Source organism: Martes martes (genome assembly GCF_963455335.1).
Source record: "Martes martes genome assembly, chromosome: 1".
Classification (NCBI taxonomy): Eukaryota; Metazoa; Chordata; class Mammalia; order Carnivora; family Mustelidae; genus Martes; species Martes martes.
In genome coordinates, this window is record NC_137888.1 from 97,757,602 (window position 1) to 97,785,068 (window position 27,467).

General features: G+C 36.6%; 1 protein-coding gene across 3 annotated transcripts in view; it reads left to right on the plus strand.

Annotated features, from left to right (window-relative positions):
- Positions 1-27,467, plus strand: part of NAALADL2 (N-acetylated alpha-linked acidic dipeptidase like 2) — a 1,359,315-nt gene that overhangs the window by 987,546 nt on the left and 344,302 nt on the right. For all 3 annotated transcript variants that reach the window (XM_080802354.1, XM_080802355.1, XM_080802353.1), the window contains one exon: positions 27,184-27,327. In XM_080802354.1, coding sequence (XP_080658480.1) covers positions 27,184-27,327 — 144 coding nt within the window. The remainder of the gene's footprint in view (positions 1-27,183; positions 27,328-27,467) is intronic.

The following is a 27,467-nucleotide window of genomic DNA, read 5'->3' on the forward strand; positions in this document are numbered from 1 at the left end:
AGTGGGGTCAATGACAGCGATGTTCGAAGTGGAGAGGGCAGATAATGGAAGGAAGAGGAATGTAGATCAGGGTAGTCTATTTTTCCACTTGGTTTAATATTGCTTTCAAAAAGAGATTCTATAGTAGTTCAGCTTTAGGCACTCAAATTAAATTGTTACAGTTTTGTAGTTTGTTTTAAGAATCAAAGACACTTGAATTTTTGCACTACTGAGAGCAATGGTAGGTAACTAAGAGCCTGTCTGTCATAGTTCACCTGTAGCAAATGGGCTAAACCTTAACACTTCCAGTGATCACAGTTTTTTTTTTTTTTAAATTTTGATTTAAAAGATTTGAAGTCACAGATGCATAGAAAGATTAAATTATTTATTCTAGTTCACACAGCTGCTCAGTGTCAGAGCTGGGATTCAGACCCAAACATTCTAGTTTCACAGTGCATTCTCATAACCATTATCCATGTTGCCTCTGGGAAAAGAAGAACTCACTGTGGGGACAGGCCAGCTCTGCTCAATCAGCCTTCTTCTCAGTTCCATGGGAAGAAGACTCTTGAAATTCTTGTCTTGAAGGGGGCATAAGTGAATTGAATTAGACTTATCCTGGAAACAAATTGGTATAGCAAGTATTCCAATAAGTCAGTTACACGTCCTCTGTTTCATATTTCTCAATAAAATAAAATAAAACAAACTAACACATTCAGAAGGCCCAAAGGCAGGTTAAGTTATGAAGTGATTCTCTAGGAATAATGCATTAGAAAGTTCCTGGAGAAAATTATCCAGCCATTTCCTTCTTTCAGTATAATGCAGAATCTTGGTGACATTAATTTTGATTTAAGCATATTCTTAAATAGGCCTGATGAAGATTATGAAACAAAATAATGTCAACATGGTCCCATTTTGTTCTTCTATGCCTTCTCTGGATGTTTTTAAATCATTGGTCTATTTTTCCCCCTATGATTTGGATTGTTTTTTCCATTGTAATCTGGTATTTTTAAGAATTTGCTATGAATTTTATAATATATAGAAATATGAAAAAAAAGTGTTACGGGGAACAAGGGAAGGAAAACAAAACTTACTTCAGTGTTAAGAGATGAGGGAATATTAGAAGATACCTCACAGAAGAGGTGATACCTCACAGACGAGGTAGTATTTCCAATGTCCAATTAAAAAAAAAAAAGATAAAGTAATAAAACATGCAATTGCAGTTAACCTCCCCCCACCAAGACCCAATTATACACAACTACCATGAGCCAGGCAAGAGCCATTTGAAAAGAAAAAAAAAAAAAAAAAAAAATCTTTTGAATTTTTTTCATGGGAGGTGAGGGATGGAGTAGATATTCCAGGACTTGATTTCCTCATGTACAAAATCCAGACATTGGCCTAACCCAGGGAATGTCTTTCAACCAGGTCTACTCATCAGTCCAGGGGTGGCTGGGTGGCGCAGTTGGTTAAGCGTCAGACTCTTGGTTTCAGATCAGGTCATGATCTCAGGGTCATGAAATTGAGCCCTGAGTGGATTCCATGCTCAATATAGAGTCTCCTTGAGATCCTCTCTCTCCCTCTCCCTCTGTATCTACCCTTACTCACCCATGCTTGCTGTCTCTCTCTCTAAAATAAAATCTTTTTTTTTTAATACAAAGACCAGCATTTAGATGATTCCTGAGATTTCTTACAGTTTTATTGTCATTAAAATGAACAATACCCATCTTCTGAAGTACCTGCATGTATAGAGGAGGAAAACAAAAACACTACTCTTCTGTTTTAGCTTCAATGCCCAGGGTCTATGAATCAAACTGATAAAAGGCAGGTTGATGGGAGAAAAGGTTTATTTTGTATGCACATGAGAATCTCACAGAAAAGGAGTAAACAAAGTAAAAACAGACAAACAAACAAACCTGGGGGGCTTATATATGATTTTAATAGAGCAATACATTTTGAAGTAACTGGACGAAGGGGGAGATATTTGGATTTCTAGGGATGGTAAATTGTGGGAAGGTAACTGGGGGAACCAATGCAAGAGAAGGGTTGTTTAGTTATATTTATTATGCACACTCGAGTTGGTTATTAAGAATACGCCTCCTCTTCCTGATATGGGCAAGGGAGACTCCTTTGCAAGTATAATGTTATCTTTACAAAGGGAAATTTTTACCCAGTCTTTAGACAGAAAGGAGCAGGGCAAAGAGCTAATTGCCTTCAGCTCAAAATAATGTCAAAATGGCGTATGTTGGTGGCGCCTGGGTGGCTCAGTGGGTTAGAGCCGCTGCCTTCGGCTTGGGTCGTGATCCCAGCGTCCTGGGATGGAACCCCGCATCGGACTCTCTGCTCAGCGGGGAGCCTGCTTCCTCCCTTCTCTCTCTGCCTGCCTCTCTGCCTACTTGTGAGCTGTCTGTCAAATGAATAAATAAAATCTTAAAAAAAAAAAAGGCATACGTTGGTGTGGCATATTCTGATCCCCTTCACCTGTTTCTTATCTCTTCTGCTCATTTTAGCCTGTTGCAGCTCTGTGGAGCGTAGTGCTTTTCATCCTCTATCTTTGCGGAGGGAAGAGCTTGTGGGATGATACCCTTTGGGTACCCGAACTTAAATTCCTGTATACATAAAGGGTCACAGAGTAGAATACAGTGTTGTAAATGATCACAACCTTCTTTTAAAGTTATTGAGTGTTTCAGAGTTGAGATATTCATTAAAACAAGGTAAGGTGGTAGAGGTACTGTTTTGGTCAATATTTGTTTTAATTTGGAGATTCTTTTGGAATATATAGCCTATGAATTCCAAATTTCAAAACTTCTTTCTGTTAATAGCCAAAGTTAATGAAATAAAAAGTTTTTTTAAAGCATTTTTGCAAGCATAACTATTTCAAAAGTTGAGGTATATTCACGTTGTAATGCCCATATTGGAAAAGCATTATAAAGTTAAACACCTCCTTTTTCTCAAGTTGAACATTAAGTGCTTGGACAATATGATTTCTTGAAATTCCTTTAGGTTTTAATATTCTAATTTGTCTCTTTAAGGAAGGAATTCAGAAGCAAGGCTTGGGCCTTAAATCAGTGAAAGATCTGAAGGTGATGAATATGTTTAGCACCTTAATTGTGGTGGTAGTGTCACAGGCTGACACTTAAGTCCAAACTCATTGAGATGTATACATTAAATGTATACATTTTTTGTGTATCAATTATGCCTCAATAAAGCTTAAAAAAATCAGTGAAAGACCTTTGATAAGACGCCATATATTACCGTTTATTTCTAATACATTTGCTTGCCTGTCTGCATCCCACATACAAAGGTGATTAAAGTTTTTATTCATAATAAATTAAGAGTAGAAATTTTCTGGTCAAACTTAAAGATTTTAGGTATTTAATAAGAAATTTTAATATATTAATGGACAAATATGGGATAGATTATGTCTTATTTCATTTCAGTATCTGTTGTTTTAGCTTTCTTTGTATAGTAAAATAAATTATATTTTCAAAATATCAAGAATACTTGAAAAAATATTTTTCTTAAATGATTTTGTACTTATTGCTTGAATCCATATATAGTTCAGACACAGGTAACACTTCCACGTAAGACCATTTCCTAGTGTAGATAATGTGGTTATATATACTAAATACCAAGTGACAGGGGCTTTACCCTGTCACGTAAGAACTATTAAAAACCTTAATAGTTCTTAAAGTGTAGTTCATAAAGCAATAACATAATCACTTGGGAACTTACTCAAAGTATAAATTCTCAGGCCCCACCCCAGAGCTACTGAATCAGAGATCTGGATGTGGGGCCTGGAAATCTATATTTTAATATACTTTCCAAGTAATTATGATGCACACTAAAGTTTAAGACCAATGGTATAGTTTAGGAGGATCAGAGAAGGGGCTAAGTCTGTTTCCTGAAATAAATCCACTAGAATTTCCTTTTCCTATGTCCATTAGAATTTATTTGAAGCCTATGAGGTTTGAATGGGTATAGCAGAAAGGTTGTTTTTGTTTTTCCAAATCATCCTTTTAATATCCTTAATTAGAATGTGAGCATATAACTTCAGTTTTCTCCTGGGTTAACTCTGGGCCTCTTGTTTGATTTTACTTGAAAATCATGTGTTGGGAAGGAATACACAAAGGTTCAAACAAATGAAAATACAGAACTTGTGCAGACATTCAAAGTAGCTCTGGAATAGTCAGACGCTGAAGTTAACAGTATCACTCGTTCATTTGCAACTGAATACAAGAGAGGCTCATGATAAATACCAGGAAAACACTGTAGCAGAGCAAGGGGATAGAGAGAGAAAGAGAGTGTGTGTAGGTGGGGGGAGTGTTGTATATGTATTTTTCTTGCATTATTGAGGATGACTTTGATAGAGAAGGAACAGTGAGGGGAAAAAAACTGAGGGAAATGAGTGAGTGACCCACAGCTATTTGTACAAAAGCATTTCTAGGCCTGCGATAACACCTGCAAACACTCTGGGGCAAGGGCTTGTCTGCTATGATAGAGAAATAGCAAAAGGTCAATCAAGGCTGGAGGAAAAGTGAAAAAGTGTAGGGAATAAGGTCGGAGTGGGAAGGGTGTACCTCCTCATAAGCCATGGTGAGGACTAGAAATTTTTACCGCATGTCATTTAATCTCTGTAGGGCTCTGTAAAATGAAGGGTTTCTGTCGATGATTTTTAAGATTCCTTCTGACACTAAAATATTTAAAGATTTGAATCTAAATTGGGTATAGCAGCAAGCTAGAAATGAATAAAAAAGCAGGGAATCATGTTTTTGACCTTATGGAGTTATGAGTACAAAAGAAAAAAAATTCAAAAATATTTTGTAATTGAGTCTTTACAGAAGGAGGGATGGAGAGGTTATTAGTTGAGGATCACACCTTAAAACTTGTTCTTGTCCCTGGAACATATGATGCATGGAATGAATAATTTTGAAACAGTTCCAATATATCCCCATTCAACTATAATGCCTCTTCCATTCTATATATACTACTGCCCTTCAGTTAATTTAGCTTTTTAAAGTAGCAGAATAACCTTACACAGGCTGTCTCTTATTGGGGAAATATAATTAAAAACAAAATCCTCTGCCAAACTAGAAGTCCTCTCTACAAAGATAGAAAGAAAACTATTTAATTATTGAATGAGCATTAAGCCAAAATGGGATGCGCATCACAGGCAATCTGCTAAAGAGATTGCAAACACCGAAATAAATTTTACCCTCTTATATAGCTGAGCACACATAACACATTGCATACATTTGTTCAAGGTAAACAATATCTAGTTCTCAAGTAAGAGGACTTGACAGCACCATTCGTCACACATAGTTCATCCTAAATTCACCTGCTATTTGGGGCGGCCACCTGTGTTTGCTAATCACCTTCATCCAAGGGAAAATCCATTTCTCATATCTTTTTGACAAGAGGTAGATTTGCAGCTTGAATCAGACACCAGCTGAAGTTAGCCTGCTATCCTCTCATGAAAACGGGGAGATGGGTATTAGACGCAAACAATGAATCATGGAACATTACATCAAAAACTAATGATGTACTGTATGGTGATGAACATAATATAATAAAAAAATAAAAAAATAAAAAGGCACCTAGGTGGCTTGGTTGGTTAAGGACTTGCGTTCTGCTCAGGTCATGATCCTGGAGTTCCAGGATTGAGTCCCACATCAGGTTTCCTGCTCAGCAGGGAGTCTGCTTCTTCCTCTGACTCTTCCTCTTCTCATCCTCTCTCTCTCTCTCTCTCAAATAAAGAAATAACATGTTAAAAAAAAAAAAAAAGAAAAAGAAAGAAAGAAATGAGAGATGGGATATTATCTTTCTTGATGATTACATTTCAAAAAGACAGTTCCCGAGCGCCTGGGTGGCTCAGTGGGTTAAGCCTCTGCCTTCGGCTCAGGTCATGATCTCAGGGTCCTGGGATCAGCCCCACATCCGCTCTCTGCTCAGCAGGGAGCCTGCTTCCTCCTCTCTCTCTGCCTGCCTCTCTGCCTACTTGTGATCTCTGGCTGTCAAATACATAAATAAAATCTTAAAAAAAAAGAAAAAAAAGACAGTCCATGTCCTTGAGAGAAATATCCTAGGATTCTAAAACCTGCAAGAGGCTTAGACTTAGCTTTTAAAAGGATGGACATACATTTCAAAGGGACAGGAAAACAATTCACAGTTACAAGTTTTATAAAGGTAAGTATTCTAAGAAAAGGGAGAGGGGAGTCTCCTTCCCTTTTCATACCAGGGAGAATTTGTTTTTTTCTTATTTCTAATTTGTTATTGACTTTATACTTTTAATTGCAGAATAGTATGGAAAGGCCAAGTGCTGCCACCTATGTAGCTAAGTGTCTACTAATAATCTCACCTGTCTTTTCTTAAGTGTTGAGGAGAATGCTTGTAATTTTAGATAGACACCAAGGTGATTCTTTTGCAATGTAGAGTTTGGAGGTAATTATGTGGTATCCAGCTGATACACAGTGGTAGGCTAACTAACTGTAAGGGTGGAGAGAGGTAAACGGATTCAATAGATATTTAGGAAGTGGAATCTATTAGACTTAGAGATTGATTGGATGGAAAGGGTGAGGGAAAGTCATAGATCAAACGATGACCTTGACATTCCTGGTTTGGATTGCTAAGAGCATCATGGAGCCATTCACTGATATGGAAACAGTAGAAGAGGGCACGTTCAATAAGAGGAGAAGTAAAGTAGAGAAATAAGATGAGCTTCGAATAGTTGATGTGAAGGTTCTATAGGACATACAAATAAACGTATGGATATGAGAATGGTCTTATTCCTATCTACCCAGGATGGTCTATATTTTGAATAGGCTTTTGTGTTAACTTTACCCCTCTATCACTTCTCCTTGACCCTCAGTCTCCATGCTTCCAACAAGTAGTAATGTTTCCTGAAGTTACATGATCGAATACAATCGTAAATGAAATTCATCATAGCAATACAGTATATTCCTATTAAGCTAAAGAATAAATTTACCTAGAACAAATATCTGCCATGAAGTTTTTTTTTTTTTTCTTTTTCTTATAATATAGCTGAGATAAATGGGAAGATGAATTCCATTGGTATTTAGGTGTTGATCAAGAAGAGACAGTAAAGCTTATTTGGGGCATAAGGGATTGCAATTTAAGAGACAAAGAGTCCACAGAAATCAAAAGTGTGCTGGAATTGCAAATGGAGAGTGCAGACTTATATAGGCAAAACCCACAAGGTTACATAACTTGTTTTGAGAGAATTATGATTGGTGCTGACTTGAAGTGAGAGTTTTTTTTTTAAAGATTTTATTTATTTATTTGACAGAGAGAGAGATCACAAGCAGACAGAGAGGTAGGCAGAGAGAGAGAGGGGGGAGCAGGCCTCCCACTGAGCAGAGAGCTGGATGCGGGGCCTGATCCCAGGACCCTGAGACCATGACCTGAGCCGAAGGCAGAGGCTTTAACCTACTGAGCCACCCAGGTGCCCCTTGAAGTGAGAGTTTAAACTCACTATGGGGTCTGGGTAACTCAGCCCGGTTAGTGGCTGCCTTCAGCTCAGTCAAGATCCGAGGGTCCTGGGTTGGAGTCCTACCTCAGGCTCATTGCTCAGCAGGGAGCCTGCTTGTAGCTCTGCCTACTGCTCCCTGTGCTTGTGCTGGCTCTCTTGCTCTCTCTCTGACAAATAAGTAAATAAAATCTTAGAAAAAAAAAAAATAAACTGATTGTGGAATACACGATTAGCTATTTAGCTAATAGGTGTTACATTATCTCAATTTCAGTGTAAAATAGAAGGATGTATTCTAGGAGGTGGTCAAGTTGCAATGGACAAAAGTCAAAGTTCACGGTGTTTCAAGAATTGAACCAGGAGAGGGTTATAAGCCTTACTTCCTCAGTGTCTTTTCAGTGCTGTTTTGAATGACTCTCTTAGCAATGTTTACTTCATTTCAAATCTCCTTTCACACAGGGATGGTGACCCCCATGGTTGAAAGTGCAGTGAAATTTTGAATAATGAGAAAATTAATAAATCTTGGTAACACATTCATCCAGCAATCTGTTTTGTGGCACCTTTGCAGCTTGAACCCTTGCTTGAGAGAGACAACAATGATTGAAGCAGCGTGGTTAAAATTCCTGTTGGCAAATTCCATCCACTCAAGTGAAGAAATTACAAACCCATTGTCAGAAACAATGCCTGACAATTCATATCATAAAACAATTGGCTATCAGTCTTGACTGTTGAAGGGCAGTGTGAGTGACTAGCTCCTCAGGACTTATGGGTTTTTATTTAATTTAATTTAATTTAATTTAATTTTTCTCTGAGTGTTCGGTTACCGTAGGAAAACTGCAAGAAACACATTCATTAGAAAAATTTGTTACCTCATAATAGTTTAAAAACAAATCTAAAGGACACCTGGGTGGCTCAGTTGGTTAAGCAACTGCCTTCGGCTCAGGTCATAATCCCAGGCATCCTGGGATCAATTCCCACATCAGGTTCCTTGCTCAGCGGGGAGCATGCTTCTCCCTCTCACTCCTCTCCCCTGTCTCTGCTCTGTCCTCTCTCTTTCTGTCAAAAAAAAAATAAAAAATAAAAAATCTTAAAAAAAACAAACAGTGAACCAAATCTAATCCATAGAGGTGCTTTGCTTGACTATTAATATGTTGTTACTGTTTTTGTCCTTGTTTTGAAATCGAATTTGAATGTGGTAGTGGGTCTTTGGTTTTGAGTTGCCATGGCCCCACCATTTCTGTTAGTTCCACAGAAGCCTCTTGGCATCTGTGATTCCCATCTCTATTTGTAGCTGTGATTTTAAGATGGCAGATCATAAGAATTCTGATAAAATCTTATAAAATCGCACCATACGAGGCACATGGGTGGCTCAGTTGGTTAAGTATCTGCCTTCAGCTCAGGTCATGATCCCAGGGTCCTGGGGTTGAGCTCCATGTCAGGCTTCCTGCTCAGGGGGGAGTGAGTCTGCTTCTCCCTCTGCCCCTCCTCCCCCCCCACCCCCATTTACACTCTCTCTTCCTCATTTATTTTTACTCAACTTCATGTCTTTATACATATTTGCTGCTTACAAAAAAGGATTAGCTGATCAGCAGCTGAATCTTTTTAATGGCTCCTGTGCCACTGACAGGGTGTCAGGGAAGGTGCCACATTTGTAGGAGAAAGAAGTCTGTCCTTGGTTTTGTCATGAGTAAAAACAGAATGTGCTGACTAAGAGACCTGAGCCACCTCAGGATGTCATGATACCTTATTCAGACCTGTGCTAAGTTTTAGTAGGTAATTATTTTTGAAAGATTGCCAGACTGGTTTTGAACTCTGTCTGACATTTAAGGCCAGAAAACTTCACTTCTGATAGTCGAAGGCTTATGGAAGAAGAAAAAGTGTAACTAGGTAGGTTATTTCTTAAATATATATTACTTTCCAGTTACTTTACCACTTTTAGGTCTCAGAAGGGGTCAAGCTACTGAATCAACTTTGAACATATTCTGAGATATTATTTTTAAAAAGTAATACTGATGAAATAATTAACTTATGAAAGAAGTAGATTATTATAATTATTATATTATTATTATTTCTAGCAGTTTTCTGTGATTATTTCTCACATAACATTTTGCTAAGGCACTGTGCTTCCAACACTTTAAGCACCCTGAACACCTTGTATTTAGGAAATGGGAAATTAAAAAAGTTCTAAACATTAATGAATTTCTTTTCATGTATTCTTTCTGAAACAATGATACATGTATTAAATGAGTCATTATCCTTTCTCCATAGACTGTTGTAAGTGCTGATCTATGGCAAATACATGTCATATAAATTAAAAATATATATGTATATATTAACAATTACCTTCAGATGAGAAAATTATAAAACATGTCACCAAACTTATAGGGCAGCACAAATATGATTTCACAACACTGGCAGGCAAAAATGTCCTTGGTATTCATAACTCAAAATGGTTTTGTTTGTCTTTCAGTAGCTCATCATTCTATTTGATGTATATTTCATACCCTTAAGAATGTTAGATTTCTTATTTTTCAGAGTAAATGACCAACATTTCACTAGCATTTTCCAGTAGACCTATTTTCTAATTTTGTCTGCTTTTATACCTCTCATCTCAGAAAGAAAAACATTCAAGTAATTCAGTTTATTTTCATATATACCCAAATAGTGCTTAATGTTCTTCATGCTATTAGATTTACTTTTGCATAGTGTTGTGTACATTTTTGGATTTGTAGAGTGGAAGTTGTAGAAACATGGATTTATAATCCCTCTCACGTTCAAATATAAACTTTGTATTTTTATGGAGAATTATTTTTCTTGCCTAATCTTTTCTACTCCCCCCGCCCTCGAAACCATACATACAATGAAAAGCATAAAGGACACTTATCTGAAATGTATAGATCACTAAATGTTTCATGTTTATAGCAGTGTGATAATTAGGTTTAGATATAGGACATTTCCAGCATCCCCCAAATTTTCAACCCCATTTTTGCATCTTACACTTCTAGAAACTGCCTGATTACTTGACCATAGTTTCCATGGTGGCATATAGCTTGACTTGTGTCTCTACTGTAGCTTTAGCATAGAGCTAGAAGATAAGAGTTACTCAACTAATTTTTTTTATGAGAAAGAAAAACTCTCTGATATATAATACTGAAATGAAAAATTGCTTAACTACTGCAGTATAAAAGTATGGATTTTCTCAAAGATCTCAGACTTCATTTCTTTTCAGAAGAACAAAATGCCCAGTCACTAGACCAATGACTACTACTTGTCATACCATAAAACAGAATCTTCCCCCAGTTCAGAAATTTTATATTGGGTCAGGAAGGCAGAGAGATTTCAAGTGGACAGTTAGGTGTGGGAGTGGCATTGAGGAGTTCACCCCAGCGTTAACTAAGTGGACTTAACTATGTGGAGGGTGAGAAGTATTTGACCAGCACTCACAATCCGATAGTTTCCTCTACTCTCTCAGCTCCTACCACTTTGCAATCAGTCTTAGTGATTCTGCCTCCTGCATAAGTTCTAAGTTCTTCTGCTTTTCTCCATCTCCACTGTTTCTGCCCTGGTTAAAGCCAGCATTAATTCTCACCTGCAAAACCACAGTTGCCTCCTGAATGGTCTCACTGCTTTGTCTCTTATAACTTCCAATCTATGCTGATATATTATAAAAAAAACTTTTAAACCTCCAAGTCTGATCATGCTACACTCTCCTATATTAAACTTAGTGCTGTTGTTCTTTAAAATTTGCATGCATGCAGTCACTTAAGCATCTGACTCTTGATTTTGGCTCAGGTCATGATCTCAGGGTCATGAGATGGGCCCTGGGGGGTTGGACTTCATGCTGCCTGTGGAGCCTGCCTAAGATTCTCTCTCCCTCTCCCTCTGCCATGCACATGTGCTCTCCCTTAAAAAAAAAAAAAAAATTGCATTCATACATGATAGCTCTGTATACATATTTCCAGCAGACTTTTTCCATACTCTGAGTGTTTTAAGATCTATTTTGATTGCTTAAGGGGACATGTTAAAATACAGAGTATGGTTGAAAGGGCTTAACCAAATCAAATTCATGTTATTAGTTCCCTCTGGAGAGGCAGGAGGAGAGAGGACAATACAGTTGGAGATGGTTAAGAAGACTTCTGAGATGTACAAATATGGAAAAGACTATTATGTACACTATCCTCTGGAGCAACAGAGAGAACCTGTACATGGTGTTAATCTGATCAAGAAATTGCACTTGGGTTATTCTGATCAAGAACCTATGTGTGTGTTTTGTTCAAAGCACCTGCCTTGGTATTATACACAGTGTTTGCTATGGATGTGTCGCAATATTTATTTTACCTCTGCTTGGGGGCATTGTGTTGCCTTCCCTAGCCTCTGACTCCCTCTCTTCCAAAGCCAGTGTCCTCTTGAACTATTTCCAGATTTCCGTAGCCATACCAAAGCCAGGATGTTTTCATTTGTTTGGATACCGGTATTTATGGATATCTAACTACCTAACTTAATTTTTTTTTCCCTTTAAACTCCAAACTGGGTCCAGTATAAGATCCCAGAGGCTGATCTGCAAATCAAGCTACTTGTGTTTGTGTGTGAGACCCTGTGTTCAGGATTGGGTGACTTTTCTAAGAGAAATATTGGGGGTGGGGTGGGGTTGGTTTCTTTTCTTTTTTTTTTTTTAACCTGACTTTGGGGGTGAGGAGGAATCCTATTTTTTACAGTATATTTGTTTTTTCATTAACATTTCCTTTTAGCCTTGAATTTTACTAAATTTCCTCCTGATTTAAAAATCTTGTTTCTAATCTGGGAATTTGAAATCTTGGTACTTAATGTTACACCAATTTTTCCAAAGAGTTTAAACCAATTTAATATCAGTACATGGTAAAAATTTGCAGCCATTTCAAGCAGCTGGTGGGCTTTTTATATATCATCATTAACTGGTATCATTAAATGTTCTGAGGTGAATGTAAAATGTAAAAAGTATAGGGTTTTTTTTTTTTAAATAACAATAAACTTTCAAAGAGAAAACAAAAACCAAAAACTTATTAAGGTACTCTGAAAATAAAGGCAAGATCTTTTTCAGGCCCTAAGATCTTATTCATGATTCTGAGACCTCCTTTTACATCATTCCAGTCATGCTTGACCTCTTTTGCTTTCTCAGATACACCATATTCTTTCTGAATTCAGGACCTGCACATACGTGGTTTCTCTTGCTTAGAAGGTTTGAGGAAGAGAAGGAATGTGGGTCCTATCATGTAGTGCTAATAGTGTGAAAATAAATTTAGTCACTTGGGAGGACAATCTACCAGTAAGTATTAAAATTAAAAATTCACATATTCTCTCACCCAGAAACTATTTCTCCATAGCAACCTTACAGAAATCCTCACACATCTACAAGTGGATATATGAACAAGGATATTCATGAAAGTTTTGACTGCAATAGCAAAATTTAGGATTGACCAAATAAATTATAGAATATTAGGATTATGAAATACTATGCAGTACCCAAAGAGAACAAAATAGATCTCTGCAAATTTATATGAAAAAAATCTTTAAGGTATCTTTGTTGAGTGAAAAGAAATAGCACATTTATATGTATATTACAATATTATTTGATTAAAGGAGAATTCTTTTTAAATTTTACATATATGAAAGGAATATAAAGTTTAAGATATATGGGATGGTGGTATGGGGGCTGAAAGTGAGGTATGATCAGAATGACCTTTAGCTTTGTGCACATGTGCTCCCTCTAAAAAAAAAATTGCAAATACTCCTATTTTTGTAATCAAATTGCATTAACATATTTTATTTAGGCAATTAAAAAATATAAGTCCCACCTACAAAAGAAATGTAGATTATTATTTTATGATTTTTTAAATTTTTAATATTCTGATTTTATATTCTTTGGTCTTTGAATCATGTCTTGAGAACCACTTATCTAAATTACACTATTTTCTAGTAATTAAACTGTAAATTTTGGAATAACTATCAATGTTATTTATTGTTTGAGTTGTATGTGTGTTATATGTGTGTGTGTGTGTGTGTGTAAAATTTATATGTGTGTTAATTTGGGAACTTGAAAGCAATGAAGAATTTTTAAAAGCCTCTATGGTTTTATTTTGAAATATACTCTAATTGAAAGTACTCAGTACAAAACTTAGACATTTCAATCTCACTGTTGAAGAGAATCTTTGGTATTTTTTTTTTCTAATTCCTATTCATATTATTAACTAAATTGTTTGTAATTCTCATTTGTCTTCTAGCTAACATCAGGATGAGTTTCACTGATGTTATCATTCTACTTATATTTTATTTATATATTTGTTATCCAGAGGTAGCCTCATTGAATAACTGTAATTTTTTCTCTACACATTATTTTTCCCCATTGAGATTGTCCCATCTCAATATTACATACATTGCTAAACATAAGATTAGTTTAGAGGTGGAGTCATGAAAATTTGCTATAACTATATTTTAAAAGTCTATGCATTTTCTGTCAATAACTAAAGCAGAAATCTGGAATGCTGAATCTTTATATTATGACATGGAACTAGTGTGACATTAGTTAATTTTTTAGAATGTCTCATTGCTTATGGAGAACTATTGAATTTTAATATCAATGCTGGTTTAATCTTGGTTGTATGGATATATAATATGTGATCCTATAATCTAGTATGTCACTGATATTTTATTAAAATGTAAAATAATTTTGAAATTTCCGATAGCACAAATAAATTTTGAATGCATGCAGAAAGTATGCATTCAGTTGATGTCTTCTTTTGTATTGAAAAATGAACTTGACTTGAACATAACATTCTAAAAATAACCATCTTGCTTTCATATGATTTATATTTTCTTTGAAACAACCTTGTAAGTGCATTGCTCTTTTTCTTCATTTTATACCAAAGGTACTATGAGAAAGTAGGCATAGAATATCCTATTATCTGTTTGATTTGTGTATCTCAGTACACTCCACAAATTGGGCATGAAGTAGAAATGTTTATTTTTTTTTCCCACGGGAGCCTCAAAAGAATGAAAAGAAGTGATAGCAGGACAATATGCACTATCAGAAGGAACAACTAGAGATTGTATTTTTTTTTCAGTTTTATTGGACGGTATATGGATAGTATTTGTCACTGGAATAATGTGGCTCATTTATATTGTACCTATTCTTCTGTGGAGCTCAAAGCACTTTATGGGCACTCTCATTAATCCGAAAGCCTGAGCTAGATATTTGGCAGCTTTTGTCTTCACTTTATTGCCTGGAAGACAACAGTTTAAAGGATGTCATTGTGCAAGCATTTGCAAAGTGTTCAGAAAAACAACCAATGGGGTTAACTATAATGTGAATGGTGAGGAAGACTTTTTAATTTATTTATGTTTTATTTGTTTATTTTATATACTGTTATTTATAAAATAGTAGTTGTCCAATGAAGCCAAGCACTACATATAATTATTTAAGATATTCTGACTCTTCTTTACCTCCAGGACAGTTTTCCTGCTATCTCCGTATCATTAATAGGACTTTCATTCTTCCACACATCCGGGATTGAAACCTTACTTGCTGCTTCTGTCATCTCATTGCCTCTATTCTGTTCAGTGAGTTGCCAAGTGTTGACAATTCTACTTTTCCAGGTTTTTTACATGAATCTTTACCTTCCTACTTCTAGAGATATCCTCATTTGTGCAGCTGTTAATTCTTCTTGAGAAACAGCTATAGCTTCTAACACTTCTGTGTTAGACCCTTAATTTCAGAGTCTAAAAGAAGCAGACCGAGACCATCTCTATTGCTTACCAGCTATGACTTTCAGCTTCTCAAAGTTTCTGAGCTTTAGAGTTATTTCAGTGAAAAAGAAATCACAATAACTAGGTTGAAAAGTTGTATCATCATGTATTAAGTGTGGAAATGGAATGTGATGCTATACACTGAATGCAAGCTCTGTGTCTGGCAAAAAGGGGATCCATTTTTGTTGTTTTCATTGTATTCCCTTTTTCTGGTCTGTTGTTTTCTGAATATCACTCTCAGATGAGTGTTTCTTAAATTGACTTTCATGGAACCAATTCTCTGCTCAAAACCCTATCAAAGTCCCTAGGGTTTCCCTAATATTCCCCATGCTTCTTTGTCTACTACCTCAACAAGGATGCTATAATTTCAGCCTTAATCTACAACATGTATTGTTACCTCCAATTAAGCTTAACCACTTGCCATTCCCTTTCCACACCTATTTTTTCCTGCCACAGCCCATTTCATCATGCTGATTTTTTTTTTTTTTTTTTTTTGGCCTGGAATCATCTCCCTTATACACATTTTCTTTATAGTTAGAAACTTACATATTGTATTAAAAATTATGTCAAAGCCATGGATAGTTCTAGTAATTTTTTTTAGTGCTCTTGCTATTACTTCTATTTCCTTATAAGGAATCAAGGAGATTTGCTTCATGGGCCAAACTTTGACATACTAACCACTGACCAGTCACAGGACCCTGCTTTTCCACTCACCCATTGGCAGTGAGTTTTTTGCTTCCACTGAATTCATCACTGCCTTTTTCAGGTACTGGTCTTTCCCTGATTTTTACTATACCAATTCTCTTCAGGACCCCTAAAGCCTCTTCATTTCACTTACCCCAATGAAGACCATAGGTTTTCTGGCTACCCGGAAACTCTTCCATTCACTGATGAGTTCTAGTCATGAAGCCAGACGTTTTGGATCATCGGTTCCCTCCCAGATCTGGCATCTCTGTTCCAATCTCAGCCCAACTGCCACAAAAATGCAGTGAAATAGAGTTGCTGAAGGGGTTCTGTTCTTGCTCTGGAATAACTTTTGGACTTTTCTCTTTTCCAGTTATTTAAGATCCCACTCATTTTCTACCTCTTCAGCAACATTCATAACATTGACTCAAAATGACCTGAAAGGTACTTGGTACGTAGTGCAGGGTATAATATTAATCATTGGATTTTTAGGAATATTAAATGAAGAAGCTAGAAAAAAAAATTGGGCCAAAGTCACTAATTTTGAATTTTGTTCAAGCTCCATTACCATGAAAAAGCTTTTAAAAGATGACTGTGTCCAGTGCTGCTTGAAATCCTACATTCAAGAACTAACAAAGACACCATTGCTGTCCTTATAGAACACCCAAGCTTATTAACTAGACCATTAGTACTATACTAAGCATAGCAATGGCTCTCACTGTGTCGCTACAGCCTGTGCTGTGTCTTCAAAGAAGAGTTACTATTTAGTGAAATAACCTTTCAGTACATGAAAAACATTACCTTAGTAAGAAAATAGGCAAAGAATTATTTTAGGGTTTTTTTATGTTAATTTGGGTCTCATTTCATAAAATACTTAGGAAATGTACATGCAATCCAATTGCTAAATTACATTCACCAAATTATAGCTTTTTTTTTTTTTTAAAGATTTTATTTATTTGACAGAGATCACAAGTAGGCTGAGAGGCAGACAGAGAGAGAGGAGGAAGCAGGCTCCCTGATGAGCAAAGAGCCTGAAGCGGGACTTGATCCCAGGACCCTGAGATCATGACCTGAGCTGAAGGCAGAGGCTTAACCTGCTGAGCCACCCAGGTGCCCCAAATTATAGGGCTTTTAAGTAAGAAAATTCCCACATATATAAATTCAAAAGAAGAATTAATAATAGAGTATTTTTAAAAAGATTTTATTTATTTATTTGAGAGAGAGATGGAGAGAGTAGGGGGAGGGAGCAGAGGGAGAGGGACAAACAGATATTCACCTCAAAGTCAGATGTAACCATCTAAATACAAAGAGCCTCTTTCAACATTAAGATGAGAAATATTTCAATTAAATTCCTGTCTGGATTATAAAGTACCATATGGCCATTTGAAACACATTTTAGAGAGAGAATTATTAACTTACTTAAATGATTGCTCATGGACAAGTTTAGAATCAAAACCTTAGAAATGGAAGTCCTTAGATATTGGATACATGATGAATATAAGACTGCAAAGAGGTGAAAAACTTTCCCAGAGTAAGTTCCTATGTAGAAGCAAAGTAAGGACCAGATGTTGGTCTTTGTACTCAAGGCGAGTGTCCCTTTCTTGTGTCAGTGTTTCCATGTCAAAAATAGAAGATCCATAAGAAACAAGAAGATCTGGAAAGTACTGCATATGTGATAGCTCATTTAATCTAACATCTATATCAGGATGGCAAGGGTTAATTATTTTCTACTTTTATTATCAGAAATATCTAAAAAACTAAGTAAATCCAAAAATAAAGCATTGGTTTTCTGCCTGTTCATCTAATCAGCCTCATAAAATAATGTATTCATTCTCATTACAATCTGGTATGAAGTTTATTGTAAATTAATGGTTGCATACTTTCACAACAACCAAAAAACAAACAAAACCCATCCACACAGTTTATTTGCTATCTTATGAAAAATGCAAACCACACTTTTTCTAAAATGAGAAACTTTGCAAATCATTCCGATGTTCATACCCTTCAAGTTTGAGATGGGAAGCTTCTCGGGGGAATGCCTCTGAAGAGGATTGCTTTGCTTATATTACATGTAATGTGCAGATGGCCAATTATTTCAGTTATGAATCTAGACTACTCTCCTTGAAGTAAAGAACAAACTAGATATTTTATCTGTCTCTTAGTTTGCTTTTCTTATGATATAGTTTATGGTTTGTTTCCAAATGTTCATGTTCTTGGAGTGCTTTAGGAAATGAAATAGTCTTAGACAAATGAGAAATACAAAAAAATAGGAATATTTAGACTTTCAGGGAATGGGAAATTGGTTCTCATATAATCAATTATTCCTCTGAAATAGAATTCAGAAAATATTTGTCAACATCTAAATATTACCACTGCCATTGTATTTCTAAATTTTCATTTAAAAATGACAAATTTGGGGCGCCTGGGTGGCTCAGTGGGTTAAGACTCTGCCTTAGGCTCAGGTCATGATCCCAGGGTCCTGGGATGGAGCCTCGCATCAGGCTCTCTGCTCAGCAGGGAGCCTGCTTCCCTTCCTCTCTCTCTCTGCCTTCCTCTCTGCCTACTTGTAATTTCTGTCTGTCAAATAAATAAATAAAATCTTTAAAAAAATGACAAATTTATAAATACAAATTCAGTGAGGTAAAACCGTATGCCAAAGGAAGTCCTGTTTCTTGAGAAGAAAGGATCAGATTACAAAAATGCTTTGGAGAGCGTGTTAATTATGGCCACCATCTACTTGAAATATACGAATGGACTTTGAAGAAATTTATCAGTGTGTTGTAAAGTCATGAAAAACCATGTAAGTTATTTATAAAAATATATTCTCATAATTTTCTAAGTATTGATAAATTCAATTACAGGACACACCAGATATCAACTAACAATTTAATTAAATATTATGCTTATGTCCTATGTACTGGCCAAAATGAAGCATATCACCTCACTTAACTGCATATTAATCAGAACTTTTTAATACAATAGTAAAAACTCTTCCTTAATTGAATGTTTGTTGCATAGCCATAAATATACAAATAATCCAAGCATATTTGTTTGAAGGGAGAAAATGATGATAATTTATATTTTAATGTCCTTTGCCCCAAATAATTTTTTTAAAGATTTTATTTATTTTTTTGAGAGAGAGAGAATGAGAGAGAGAGAGCATGATGGGGGAAGGGTCAGAGGGAAAAGAAGACTCCCCGCTGAGCAGGGAGACAGATGCTGGAATCCATCCTGGGACTCCAGGATCATGACCTGAGCCAAAAGCAGTTGCTTAACCAAATGAGCCACCCAGGTGCCCTCAAATAATTTCACTTTACCAATACAAATCTTGAATTTCCATATCTAAACATTAAAAAAAATGTCTTTAGTATTGAGAAAAGTGGCTAGCTCCTTGTGAGCCTGTGTCATATTCATTATTAATAACTTTTGAATAAGCTAACTGGAAAGACAGAGTCCAGATTATATTAACAAATATTAATATAAATATTAACAATATTAACAGATTTTTCTTGTGTATTATTTTTTAAATAAAATTATACTCTACATAATCTGTATGCTCTTTTTTTTTTTTTTTTAAGATTTTATTTATTTATTTGACAGGCAGAGATTACAAGTAGGCAGAGAGGCAGGCAGAGAGAGAGAGGAGGAAGCAGGCTCCCTGCTGAGCAGACAGCCCGATGTGGGGCTCGATCCCACGACCCTGGGATCATGACCTGAGCCGAAGGCAGAGGCTTTAACCCACTGAGCCACCCAGGCGCCCTCTGTATGCTCTTTTAATATTAGATTGTACAGACACTTTGGTTTATAAATGAGTGTATTACTTTCTATTCCCTTTATGACTTTTTACAACACATGAGTTAAGCATTAAAATATTGTGATAATTACTATGGAATATGGCAATATGCTTAGCTTAAGAGAGGACCAATGAAATGAGGAGATGAGACCATCTGTGTCTTCAGTTTTAGGATTTTGTGATTGCAAGTTTTATATCATGAGTCATGAGTTTTAGATTTATGATTAAACAGAACAAAATTATTCACTTGAACATTGGTCTGATCATTCATCCAAATGATGCTGCTTTTTACTGTGCTGTGGGCTAAGCCATGGGAATACCAGTGAATCAGTCTCCAAGAGGCTTATACTCTGGTCAGTGAACAAAAGATAAAAAGGAAATTAGAAAAAAGCAGTGTTTACCAAATGTCTAAGCAAGGGCATATTAATTTCCCAGAGTAAGTGACATATAGGAGTTGGGTAAACTGGCGTTGGCCAGTTTTTTTTTTTTTTTAAGCGAGGGAGTTGGGGAAGATGAGAGGGAGGAGGAGAGAGACAGAATCTTAAGCAAGCTCCATGCCCAATAGGGAGCCTGAGGCGGGGCTTGATCTTACAACGCTGAGATCATGACCTGAGCCAAAATCAAGAGTCAGGCCCTTAACATACTGAGCCGTCCAGGCGCCCCAACATTGACCAGCTTTTAGACCTACAATTTATATTAGTTTGAGGGTAGGCAGGAAATGAGTTGTTAATTAAAGAAATAATAATTCATTCTAGTTATGAAAATTATCAGTGAAAGCATCTTATACTGTAAAAATATATACATATGAGTATATGCGGCTGTGTGTGTATGTATGAACGTATGTATACACACATAGAGACACAGAGAACTCAGATGAGCTCCAAGAAATCTACATAGCACAACACATTTTTAAGTGTTAACGATTTCCTTTTTAATAATAACTTGAACAACACAGTACTGAATTTGACTACCTTGAGGGGAGATGGTGCTATTCATAACCAGCAGGTTATGAAATGCTGAAGTTATAAAAGACCAGTTGTATCTACAAGGACAACAAAATGACTAGCCAATTTAGCACACTGGTCATTTCTGGAAAATAACTGTAAATTTGGTGAGCTAAAATAAAAATGAAAGAACATTTGTGCCAGTTATTTAATGGTCTGATTTCTGTCAAAGTGGCAGTTCTCTGGAGAAAGTCAAATCAGGTATTCTGGGATAACATCACTGATAGCAACTTGTTCCTTTGCCATCTGGGTCTTTTTACAAAAGTGTGGCACAAAATGTCTTTTTATAAAAATCTCTGCTTTATAAGCTCTCTGATTGCTTGGTTCGCTGGCAAGTGGGAAGTATTTACATTTTACGTTTGTCAGTTTTCTACTATAATGAGTTATAATACTTGAAAATCAAGGGGACAGAAAAAGAAGTTAAATCAGTTGGCTATTGTAATATTTACTCATGGCTGAAATAAAGTGTTTAATGTAATTCTGATCTCGAATCGCCAAATTTATCTTTGGGGAAAGGACAAAACAAAGAGAAGTATTCCGAGTCCAATTTAAACTTGTTATTTAGTGATAGCATGCGAGAGCAGGCCTTGTTTCCCATTTTGAAAGAGCCTCTGAGAAAAACTGTTGATCTGGGGTTTATGGAGACAGTTAAAGGCTGTTGTCCTCTAATTTTGGGGAAGGTGAGCAAACACAAGCTATTATTTATTTATTTTTTTCTTCTTCATCCTGATTTTTATTATCTTCTTTGCTGTGAAAATAATGTAAATTGTGCTGTGGAGAAATATATAATGATTTAGGCCGGTGCTTATCCAATGTGCATAGGAATCACCTGGGGATCTTGTTAAACTACAGATCTAGATTCAGAAGGTCTGGGGTGGAGTTTCAGATTCTGCATTGCTAAGGAGCTCCTGGACTGTGCCTGTGCTGCTTGTCCAAGGACTACACATGCTGAATAGAAAGAGTCTGTAGGATCTATGCTTCCCTCATGCAGCAGGATCTTATGTTTACACACACTGTGCTGGGGGTTGAGTTCCACTCCTCAGCTTGGAAACTACTATCCTTTCCAATGACAGCACGTTATCATCACTGATCCATACAAGGCTCCTCTTGCTTTATTTGCCAGCATTATTATTATTTTTTACCTTATTTCACTTCTTGGTGCATTAATCTGAGGATCCCAGTGTCTAAGATTTCTGGTTTCTGAAGACTTACCTTTTTTGATATTCTTTGGGTAATCGATGCTTGGGTGTACGCACTTCTTCAGCTGAGTTTAAAAGAATTCCATTTTGCCATACAAAAAGAGCAGCTGGCAGGTAATAGAGTGTTCATGCTTTCTTTAGACACCTAACCAGGTATGATTGAAGGGAGCATCAACAATTTGAAAAAGCGTAATGAAAGGCCTACTAAATATGTGCGATTAGAAAACTTCTCACTTATTTTTTAACCTCATTTCTTCTAAGTTTCATCCACTGTGGTTCAGGCTGTCAGCCTCTAAGGTAATACCCTTTTTATTTCATGATGTCCAAGTAATGAAGGCCATTCAGTGTCACCTTGGTTATTCGAGTATAGTAGATGGGATGACAATCCTGTAGAGTGAAATTGTTTATACATTACATTTCAGAGTGAGTCAGTGATGAAGTCAAACTTGGGCCTCTGTGTCCTGTTTCCTCTTTCCACTACATACATTCAGTCTTGTGTCTGGAAATTGGATTATTGGTGGCATGGATTGATCTGGATCTTTATTTGGATTGCAACGAGTACATAAAGTAAAGAGAGAACTGTCTACTAAAAAAAAAAAAACACAAAAACAAAAACAAAAAGTTATTGTCAGTCTTCAGTAGGCATAAACAATGAACAGGGCATGATATCTATATTATAATTTAAAAGTTGGAGTGCTGTGGTGCCTGGGTGACTCAGTTGGTTAAGTGTCTCCCTTCGGTTCAGGTCATGATTCTTGGGTCCTGGGATTGAGTCCCACGTCTTGCTCCCTGTTCAACACTGAGTCTGTTTTTCCCTCTCCCTCTGCCCCCCTCCCCATGATCTCTCTCTCTCTTCCCCCCCTCTCTCAAAACAATAAAATCTTTAAAAATATAAAAATAAAAGCTGCAGAGCTAAGAGGTAATGTCAACATCTTTTCTGTATGGTGTCCTTTCCATCAGGTACACAATCTGCCTGATTTTCAGCACATACCTTATAGTTCATAAATGTGTTTTAAAATATAAATGAATAAAAATGGTGTATGTATTTGCTTTTATTCGAAGCCTCTTAATAATGCAAGAAAATGAAATTCTCAGCTCTTCTTCAATAAATGAGTTAAAAAATAACATTTACCCATAATTTAATCTTAGTATACTGTAAAGTCCTGCTTTTACTATCTGCTCTCAAAAGTGAACTGTTTGTCAAACTTCCATTAAGCTGAAGGTGAAAAATTAATGAACCACTTCAGATATTTCAAAACTAATGCAAGTCTATTAGTCATTCAGAAAAAAAAGGCAAAGATTTAAATACGTTCAACTAGGGTTTAGGGTTCACTCATATTTAACTCTTAAATATATTGTTTCATATGCCTGATAGAGAATTATAGAAAAAATGCAATTATTGATTGTTTCATTAACAGATAAATACATCTCAGATTATTTTATTTATAGAGATAGTCTTTTTTTTTTTTTCACACAAAAGATAATGTTACAGCAAGGTTAACCAGTGAGTTGATGGGGATAGATGGGTTTTGAAAGTCTATGTAATATGTCCGCTGTGGGAGGGCAGTGAGCTGGAGAAAAGGCACAAATGTATAGCAAGTGCAGGATTAATAAAATTATAATTTATTCTTTAGTCGTACCCTTGTTCCATCTTCAAGGCACTCAGAAGACCAATGAGATAGTGGCATTGAAACTATTTTTCAAAGAACTGCTGATCCTGTTGTGTTCCTGTCCTTGTGCTTGGCATTGTGTGTTATGCAGTGATGGAGAAGACTTGGTTTTTGTCTTCAAGGAATTTAGAGTTTAAAGAGGAGAAACAAGGTGATAAAGTGATAAGTATGAAATGTAATGATAATGTTAATTAGAAACGACAAACACTACAAAAAAGCGCAGAAATATCACATAGTGAGAAGAGGGCAACAGAGAAAGCTTCTTGTAGAAAGTGGCTTTTGAGTTGGGTTTCAGAGGACTTGTGAAGTTCAGACAGTGTGATGCATGCAAATAGCTAGTAAAGGGAAGGGATCGTTTTTGCAACAACATGGAGGGAGTACTTCGCAGACTGTGGGAGAACAGCTTATGTGTTAGCATAAAATGTACGGGGACGAACGATAGGAAATAACCTTCACACTGCAAGGTCTGAGAGTGTGAAGAGCCTTGAATGGCAAACCAGAGTCCGCCATTTGATCAGGGGAGGGGTGAGATCATGCAGCATTTTAAGAAGTTTCATTTGTGTTGGTAACGTCCATGAAAAGATCAAAATAACAGATTGCACATTTCTCATAAATACTGTCTCACTGTCCCATATACACTAGAGCTCCTGTAGGTAATGGCCAACAGAGAAAATCCATTCTGTAGTAGAAAATCAATCTTCTCAGAGTAATAGGGGTATATCGGAGCTTTGCAGCTGGTGTGTTGAGGGACACCATCTATGCCGTGAGATATTAACCACTATGGCTCCGGGTGCAACCTGGAGCAGCAGAGACTCAGGGCTGGTCACCTGAGGCTGACAACAGCTTCCTTGAGGTATGAAAATTCCCTTCAGTTTTTCTCAGTGAGCTGAACAGCATCTTGTGCTGTGTGAGCCCTGCAGGGCCTGGCTTGGGGGCATGCAATGTCCACCATTGCACAGGCCCCCACTCAGAAGGGACCACCCTTGGTTTAATGCTCTGCTGTTACTGTCTCAAAATTCTTCTTTTTGAACAGGAAGCCCCACATTGTCATTTTGCTCTGGGCCCTGCAAATTTTACGGCCACTCTTGGTCTTATGACATGAAAATGGCTAGGAAGCAATGAACTACACTGTGGTCAAAATGCACTGTCGTATATCCATATAAAAGGGGTTACTGGATTATGCAACCAGCACTGTGCTTCCATAACAGAACTGATCCTGAGCTTAAATCTTTATTATTCTTTCTTCAAGCTATGACCGCTATGGCTGCCATAGGCTCAAGCTAAACATCATTTTTTTTTTTTTTTTTTAGCCTTGTGGTTTTCCAGATGATAAATTAAGAAAACACTTCTGTAACATATTTTCTCATTTATAATCTGCCTCCTGGAGCCTGGATACTAGTCTGGTTGAGCTCTGCACCCCCTGCAGTCCTATCAAATTAAATTCTGAGAAAACCTTCAGCAATCATTTTCCCTAATAAAAGTTCTGAAAAATAAAGCTCTGTGTTCACAGACGTTTTGGCTGCTTGAGAGAGTCATTCCATTGTGTATTTCCTCTCTGAGTCAGTATAAATATATCAGCTGAATACGTATATTTTAGTTCTTAAGCACAGTTTGGTTTATTTTCTCTATCCTTTTTACTCTGAGTACTTATGGATTTTTCTTTTATTTCTGTTACATAGTTTTCTCTCCTTATTTTTATTTAACTTTTGTCTTTCTCCAAGTTAGAGATGAATCTATTCAAATAATTCTACAAAGTTAGTTTACAAAAATCTCATCTTCTCCCCTCCTTCCCTATATTTTCTCTTTCTTCTCTCTCCCAAAGGCAAACGCTCAATTTATTTCAGTACTTTTAGTCATTCCCTACATTTTATATTTATCTCTCTATCTCAAAAAGCGTGTTTATGAGTCGAATTCATTTTTTTCAATTTTATTTATTACCACTATGGAAGATAAAGATTTAGTTTGCTTTCACAAGTCTCCATGGGTCATCACCCCTGACTTGTCCCTTTTTTTTTTCCCCAAGAGTATCATTGTGTGTGTGTGTGTGTGTGTGTGTGTGTATGTGTGTGTGTGAGTCATTACGTATATTATTACGACTATGTAAATATTATTCACATTGTATGATGTTTACATTTCTTTTTTGAACAACTTTTTGCTCCCTCTGAAGCTAAAGGTTGTCTACTGGTTAGATTTCTTATTTTTCTATGTATTTAGAAGCTCCTCAGGTGCTAACTGTCTGATCTCTACTGTAAATATTCTCTCAGTACATTAGCACACATCTGTTTTTCCATTTTCCCTGTCTTCCTGGAGACCTCCCTCCCTGAGCCTCCTGACCTCCTTACTCTTCTCCTCATAAGCTCTGATGCATGTGTGCCCTTTTAGGATTGTCCTTGGCTACAGGTGCCTACTTGAGAATGGCAAAGTTGAGTTGATTTTTAAATTCTGTATAAGGATGGGGTTTATTGATTGATGGACTTTAACACAGGAGGTCTCTGGTGAGGTGTTTTATTTGTAAGCTTCCAGATTTTCAGTATTTTTATATAGTCTTCATTGACCTGGTCATATTTACTACAAGTGAACATCCTATTGCCCTACCTAGAAGGAAGGATTCTGGGCACCAAGACAGTAAAACATTTGATGAGTCTCTGCAATTATAAGACCATCCCATTTTAAATATGAGATACCCCCACCTTCCCTGTGTCTGGTGTCTCCCTCCCTATTCAGCATTCCCTCGAACTTTTCTGAGGGAGTGGGGGGGAAGAATAGGCACTCTTTGATTGAAGACATGAATGACCACTTCAGGAGGAGGGAGACCTTCACAATCAGAATTTCATCAAATTCTCCTGTTTCCCCCCTCCTTTACCCATATATATTTTTTTAAGGTTTTATTTATTTATTAGAGAGTGAGAGAGAGAGATATCACGAACAGCAGGGAAAGATACAGGGAGAAGCAGACTCCCTGCTGAGCAGGTGCACTCCCTCCCTCCCTCCCCTCAAACCCCCCCCCCCACTCCATTGTGGGACTTGATCCCAGGTCCCTGGGATCATGACCTGAGTCGAAGGCAGGCACATGACCAACTTAGCCACCAAGGTTGGCTATACCTTTACCCATATTTTAATAGGTAGGCGCTGTGACCATTTCCTAAGCCTTTTGGGTTCTATGGTACAAACTGCATTGCTTCTCAGCTTACTCTCTGCTCTCTTAGGTTTTGGTCTCTTTGGGTCTGTTACATCAGTTGACACTTAGGTATCTGCTTTCTGGCTTTTAGAATCTTACTGCTATTGTCCCTTCTCTTGGTCAGCCCTTGTGGATTTACACTCTTTTATTCCTTTGTTGTCATTCCAGTGGAGTCCAGTAGGAGAATGGAGGGAGATGTGTGTGTACAATCTGCCATCATTCTCTAGGATACATAATAGTATTTGGACTGAAGTACCTCAGATCATCTTTAATAAGTAGAGTGTAACTAGGGAATAAACAAATGAACTCAGATAAGCATATGGTTCATATTTTAAATACTCATTACAAAAAATGTCTCTTGAAGTGTTTTTAGTTTCTGTTGGCTAAGGATTCTGTTCCCTTCTCTTTTTGATCCAGATGGAAGCTTTAGACAAAACCGATCAAACCTCACGTCTCTGCTAGTTCAGCCCATCTCGGCATCTCTCGTTGAGAAACTGATCTCTTCTCCAAACAGCAGAACCAAAACTGGTGTCTGTAGCCCTCTAGAACTTCCAAATAATGGTAAAGTATTTCATGTCTTTCTGTGTATTGTATAGTTTTTGTAAGGACCGTGATCATTTTTAATCTCTTAAATTGATAATGTTTATCATTATTCCTTAAAAATAAAAAAAAGAAACACATTTATTTTTTGATGAGGTGAG